The sequence below is a fragment of the Diceros bicornis genome, chromosome 32 (assembly GCF_020826845.1).
Source record: "Diceros bicornis minor isolate mBicDic1 chromosome 32, mDicBic1.mat.cur, whole genome shotgun sequence".
Taxonomy (NCBI): domain Eukaryota; kingdom Metazoa; phylum Chordata; class Mammalia; order Perissodactyla; family Rhinocerotidae; genus Diceros; species Diceros bicornis.
Window position 1 is genome coordinate 37,582,919 of NC_080771.1, and position 6,657 is coordinate 37,589,575.

The window sequence follows — 6,657 nt, forward strand, 5'->3', positions numbered from 1 at the left end:
TCTGCAGAGGCATCATGGCCCCGTACGCGGTGCCCTCAGAGCTCCTGCTGGTGGAGGAGATCCCGCGGAACCAGATGGGGAAGGTGAACAAGAGGGACCTCATCAGGCAGTTCTACCCACACGACCAGGGCGCCCCCGAGGCCAGGCGCCAGTGAGCCAACGTCCCCTTCAGACCAACAGCTCCTAACTCAGGCAGAACAGTGAGGTCTGACTGGAGTGAGGTCACAGTGCGAGGCCTCCTCAGCCCCAGGCTGATTTCAAATCACCAGACGACCCTGTGTCACCTCTGCCCTGTCCTCAGGACATGCCTGCATCTGTGCGTGGTGCGTGGCCCCACATGCGCAGGCCCCCCATCCCCAGGTGTCCTGAGGCTGCCGGGCAGGTCCCGGGAGGGTCCAGACGTGTCACAGAGAAGCAGGTCTCCAAAGGGAATTCAATAAAGGCTCCATGGAGAAGTCAGACGCCTGTGCTGTGTGTCTGCCCGGGGCCTGGTGTGGGTCATTGCAGGCACAAGAGTGCACACCTGTGCACCTCACAGACCAGGGCATCTCCGGCCATCAGGGATGCCTGTGTGGCCGTCCCAGGTGACCTGCGACCTCTCCTGAGCCTCCTGGGTGGACACCCACCTGCTCTGAGGAGCCGACCCTGAGGACAGGCCTGGGCATCTCCTCTGTCCTTCCCTGGCATTTCCCTGGGCGGCTCTTGGCCAGCCTCTTCAGGGGCAAGCTGATGGCCATGGGGATGTGGCTCAGCGACCAGAGACGAGGAGCAGAATGCCTGGACCCTCTGCTGGGGGGCTGCGAGCAGCCCCTCGGCCCTCGCGAAGGGAACCTTCCAGACCAGGACCTGGCAAACTTGGGGATGGGCCAGGTGGTCGGTATCTTGGGCTCTGTGGGCGTGCAGTCCATGTCGCAGCCACTTACCTCCACCATCGTAGCGTGAATCCTGCTGTACTCTGTACAGAGTCCAGACTCGTCATGGTAGCCATAGGCTGACTGTGAATGGCCTACAGCTGCTCTGCCGTGACCCTTGACGTCCACCCCATGCTTCTTCCTCCACAGTAGCTCTCTGCTCTTAGTCTTTGTCTGAACGTCCCCTTCCCAGACCACCCTCCCACCCGATTCACATCTACCCTGACGCGGGCTCCCCTCTAGGCGGCCCCAGGTCCTCTGCCCCCCAACCATGGGCTATGGGGCGCACTAACCTGCAGAGAGTGACCACGCATGTCCACATCCCCTCTTCCCTGTTCTTGGTTGTGTTGATTCAGATGCATGGATGCCCGTGTGTACATACCAAGTGGAGAATCCAGAAGCTTCTGGATCATTTACTGGAGACCAGGGCCACTCCTTTGCCCAAGACTGCTGGGAAGTGGCACTCACAGCACAGCAGGAGTCTGACCTCGACTTTTCCAGAACATTCTGTTCCCAAAATTTGTGTCTGAAAGAGCAGCAAAATGTGGGAGCTGGAGGCTGGAGGGGCCACCCCAGCCCCAGTGGCGGTGCAGTGCCTTGGGGACAAATAGGCCTTGAGAGGCTGTAGTCCTGTGAGGGGAGGGCAGCATGCAGGGGGCCCGAGATCACTCCCCACCCCAGAGCTGCATGTGGCCTCTGACTCCCCCAACGCCTGACCCTGGACGTGGCATTTGCTCCGAGGAACGTCTCCCCCATCCTCCCTCCTGCCTAAGGCCTCGACACGCACACCAGTCACCCGCCTACCAAGCAGGCCGGGCCACTGAGGGGCTCAGCCGCTGCACCCACAGCCCGGCTCCTCTTGATGGCACACAACACCGTGGCCAGACACCCCGAGCCCCAGCTCCCGGCTGTCCTTACATCTGGCCCTGTGGTGAGTAGGGAGCCACGTGCTACTGAGAAAAAGCAGACTTACTGTTGCAGGATCTTTACTTAATCTCACTGATTTGACACAGTGTCTGTATCAGTACTGAGAATTTTGATTCCTAAAAATGTTTACATAATTATTTGCTTTATGCTATTATCTATACGAAATATTTTCCAAAAAATAATGGTTGTCCTCAACTAACAGCAAGACTGCACTTTGTCCTCAGAACACGTCCCTCTGAGGACAGTCAGAACACTGCACCCCTCCTGGCTAAGTCAAGGTGATGGAGGTTCGCGAGGCTTCCAGAAAGTTCCCCCTTGCCTGGAAATGTGCACACACACGCACGCCTGCTCCCTGAAGGCACGACCATCGGGCAGCCCCGTGTGGTGAAAGCTGGGAGCAGGCTGCTGCAGCTCCGTTAACACGTTCGTGCTTGTGGCCTCACTCTGCCAGTGCTCCTGGAGAGGCGTCGGCCATGTGGAGTCTGAACTTACTGAGAGGCAGCCAGGAGGGTCCAGGGTGCCTGGTGGGGGGCTGCTCCTCAGACAGGCCACGTCCTCAGAGCAGAGGGAAGGCCGGCTGTGCCTCCAGGGTCCCTCAGGCCCCAGAGTGGAGGGGATATGCCTGGCTCGTCCTGTCCCTGGGTCTTGCCACATCCCTCCCTTTGGATGTAAACTCATTGGTGGCTGGGGTGAGGCCCCCGTCCGAGAAATGGGTTCTGTTTCCTCATCCATTTATTCAGCAGATGCAGGTGGAGTTCAGCATTGTGCTTGTGCAGACACAGAGAGCTGGCCAAGGTGAGAGACCCCTGAGGGGGGGCAGACTTGAAACAAACACAGAAACGGGGCCAAAACTGCCCAGCCCCTCCCCAACACCTGAAGGCCCACACCCTCTCTGCCTCAGTTTCCCTAATCTGTGATTTGAGGCTGGTGCTTCCTCAGGGCTCTTCTGGCTCTGACCAAGGACTGAGGGCTTTGCTCCCTCGGAAGCCATCTGTGGGGGCTGGCAACCCCAGCACAGCCTCCCACTCAGGAGCTCCCCACCCCTCCTGGCTCCTCTGTGGGCTGCATGTACAGTCCCAGCAGCCGGGGGTCAGCACAGGCCAGGCCACCAGCACCCACTGACCGGGCACTTCTATGTCCACCCAGTGGCAGCCACCGCTGGAATCTTTATGTCTAATCCCCACACCAGCCCTGCTGCCACACTAACAGCACCAGGTTCCCAATGGTCAGGGGTCACCCACAGTGAGCCCAAGGCCTCTGGTGGTCCCTCCGTGCCCCGGACCCTCCCCCTGCCGCCTTCACACTTGGGACCTGAGAACATCCACTCCTGGGCCTGGCTTCCCTGGAACCTCCCTCCCAAGCGCCTTCCAGATGGGTGCAGCATTGGGAAATGTCGTGGGCACGGACACCTGGCCGAGAGCAGAACCCTCAGTGCTGGCCCACAGGACCGGCACAAACACCCTTCGTGTCCTGGGTGAGTCGTGACCACCCCCACCCCGAGGGCCCAGGAATCAGACTCCAGGTGTGTCCATGAGCAGCACCGCCTGCTGCCCTGGCCCCCAGCTAACACAGGTGGGGCTGGGACGCCCTGCAGCCCAGGGCAGGGAGGCCAAGCGCCCCAGGAGCAGGAACCCATGTCTGCCTGCTCAGAGAAAGAGGGGCCAGCCAAGCCCCTGCAGGAGGAAAGGTGTCAGTGCTCGGCGAGGCAGGGCTGCCCGAGAGCCGTGTCGTGGGCGCCAAGCCTGGGCTCCCTGACTGACTGGAGACAGTCCCTGCTGCCATCTTTGGGGAGGACAAAATGAAACGGTCCTGGGGGAAACGTGGGAAACTGCAGCATGATGCCCACTTTAGATGAGATGACCTCGTAAAAACAGTACAGCACCTGGGTGACTGTCAGCAATCGATAAATAGGAGACACGTGCCTGCAGGTGCATATATCTCACATGCACTTGTGTACATATGTGTGCTCATATGCACACGCACACATACGTGTCCACATACCTGCATACACACGTGTGCTCGCACATGCTCATGCAACCTGTGTACATACGTGTGCTCGTGTGCACACACATGTGCCCTGTGACACTCCCCAAGTCCTTGGGCTAAGTGGGACCAGGATTATAAAATAGTTTTCCAAAAAGCCCTGGAATCACCTTAAGCTCTGAAATCCCAGCTCTTGCTGTTTTATGTTGAGTTTCTACATAAAAAATTTTTTGAAGGTTTCCAGCACTAAACAGTCAATTTGAAAACTACAGCTCTAGTCCCCTCCCCCATCACCCCACAGTCCCCTCCCCCATCACCCCCAGCCCCCTCCCCATCACCCCACAGTCCCCTCCCCATCACCCCCAGTCCCCTCCCCCATCATCCCCAGTCCTCTCCCCATCACCCCCAGTCCCCTCCCCATCATCCCCAGTCCCCTAACCCATCACCCCACAGTCCCCTCCCCCATCACCCCCAGTCCCCTCCCCATCACCCCACAGTCCCCTCCCCATCATCCCCAGTCCCCTCACCCGTCACCCCACAGTCTCCTCACCCATCACCCCCAGTCCCCTCCCCATCACCCCACAGTCCCCTCCCCATCATCCCCAGTCCCCTAACCCATCACCCCACAGTCCCCTCCCCCATCACCCCCAGTCCCCTCCCCATCACCCCACAGTCCCCTCCCCATCATCCCCAGTCCCCTCACCCGTCACCCCACAGTCTCCTCACCCATCACCCCCAGTCCTCCCCCATCACCCCACAGTTCCCTCCCCCATCATCCCCAGCTCCCTCCCCATCACCCCATAGTCTCCTCCCTCTGCAATCCCCGCCTCCTCATCTTGCACGTTCCCACCCGCCCGTGTCCCCAGTCTCCGTGGCAACAGTGGGGCCTGTCTTTCTCTTTATGGACTCTGTGTCTCTGGTCACTTGCTCATGGTCACCTTTGTCATTGTGGTCCTGTGTGCAGTGTCATGGTTGCTTGGTAGCCCTTCTAGAACCTTCCTGAGTCAGAGTGAGAGCAGCCTGCACTCCACCGGAACGCCCTGTGCCCTGCATTGGCGGGCCCTCTGGGGCTGGCTTCCCCCTCCCACCAGGCTGTGAGCGGAGGTCAGAGCAGCCCTTTCTTTATCCTACGCTCAGGAGTAAAGTGCACCTTTGTTAAAACATGGAGGATGCAGTAAATCCTCAGCTGGCCAAATAGATCAATATCAAATTATCATGTCCCGCATTAATAACTCTTACGCGCAGCAATGGGGTGGACAAGGTCGCTGAGAATAAATAGCTGCAGAGGCACTGCGCAATCCATCCCGGCAGACAGCCACGGGCATCCCACGTGGCGCTGATGCGGCCATTAATAAAGCTGAGAGATGGATGCCCACTGGGAGGGGCCGGGCTACCAGCCTCATCCAGGGGAGCCTGCGCCCAGCTCCCCCAGAGGTGGAAGGGCCTTGTACCTTGCCTGAATGAGAGAGAGGAGGGCAGACCTGGCTGGACCAGCCGCTATGCTGGCCGCAGGGGCCATGCCGGAATGGGCGCTCCAGGGAGTGTCCCGGCACATTACACAGCCAGGAAACTGAGGGTCGGGCAAGTGAGCGACTGCCCCACAGTCACAGGAAGAAGCAGGCTGGGGTGGACTCTGCACTGCGGGGCTCAAAGCCCTGGGCCTTCCACCTTCAGCAGCTCGGTCTGAGGGGTGAGGTCAGACACACACGAGGGCCACTGACGATCATATGACAAAGTGCGTGGGTGCAGGAGGGGGCTGCAGGCTCTCCTGTGGGAGCACTTGTGGATCTCTTGGGAGCACTCCTGAGTGAGTGGCGTTTGCGCTGGTCTTGGCAGGTTGGCGGCCCAGGGCACAGGCCCAGGCCCAGATGAAGCTGGAGGAGCCCCTGGGATTATCCCACGTATTGGAACCTGGGAGAAGAGGCTGAACAGGAGTTCAGGAGCAGGGAGGGTAACCCTGGGGACCGCAAGCTGGAGGCAGTGCTTTGTGGGCAGGGAGCAGCCTGGCGCAGGGTGTGTCATGGAGAAGGGAGTTGGCCCCAGCCTGGCTGGCAATGGCACCATCTCTGGGGTGGTCTGGTTCAGTCTCAGCGGACAGGGAGCTCCTCCCAGAGCTGGTCAAGGGCTGTGGAAGCTACCACAGCAGGGCAATCCCAGAGGGAGCTGTGCCTGCCTCTGCCGGGTCCCTGCAGGTCCCCCAGCTGCCTTCGGATGCTAGGACCACCGTGAGCGCCCCCATGTTGTCCATGTCCTGGTCTCTGGGACCCGGCCTGTGAATATGTTACTTCATGAGGCAAAGGGGTCTTAAAACAGGAGCTGATCCTGGATCCCTGGGTGCCCACATCATCACAGGGTCCTAACAGTGGGAGGGAGGTGGGAGGGTCAGAGTCAGAGTGATGAGGGTGACACGCAACCGGCCATTGCTGGCCTGGACGAGGGAGGAAGGGAGGGACCACGAGTCAAGAAGCCCGAAAAGACGAGGAAACGGATTCTTCCCTGGAGCCTTCAGGAGGAATCAGCCCTGCGACACCTGATTTTGGTCCGAGAGACGGCGCTGGACTTCCGCCCCCGACTGTGAGAGGACGCACGCGTACTGTTTTGTCCTCCAGGTGTGGCGATCGTCCCAGCATCCTCCTGTCCCCTATGTCCAGACACCAATCTCCTGTAGGCTGGCATTCTAAGAGGAAGATAAAAGGGGATACTGAAGGATTCTCTCTGAACCCGGTCCAGGCGGCCTCTCCCAACCAGTGTCCTGGGGTCTCAGGGCCCCTCCGTCGCCGTGACCTCTGCCCTGAGGAGCAGACTGAGGTGTCTGGGGGGAGGAATGGAGGGTTTG

General features: G+C 59.8%; 1 protein-coding gene across 3 annotated transcripts in view; it reads left to right on the forward strand.

The window, feature by feature from the left end:
• ACSF3 (acyl-CoA synthetase family member 3) overlaps positions 1-2,295 on the forward strand; it is a 71,060-nt gene extending 68,765 nt beyond the window's left edge. For 2 of the 3 annotated variants that reach the window (XM_058528483.1, XM_058528482.1), the window contains exon 10: positions 8-1,261. In XM_058528483.1, coding sequence (XP_058384466.1) covers positions 8-155 — 148 coding nt within the window. In that variant the 3' untranslated portion in view covers positions 156-1,261. The other variant, XM_058528484.1, reaches the window with a different exon arrangement.
• The last annotated feature ends 4,362 nt before the right edge of the window (positions 2,296-6,657 follow it).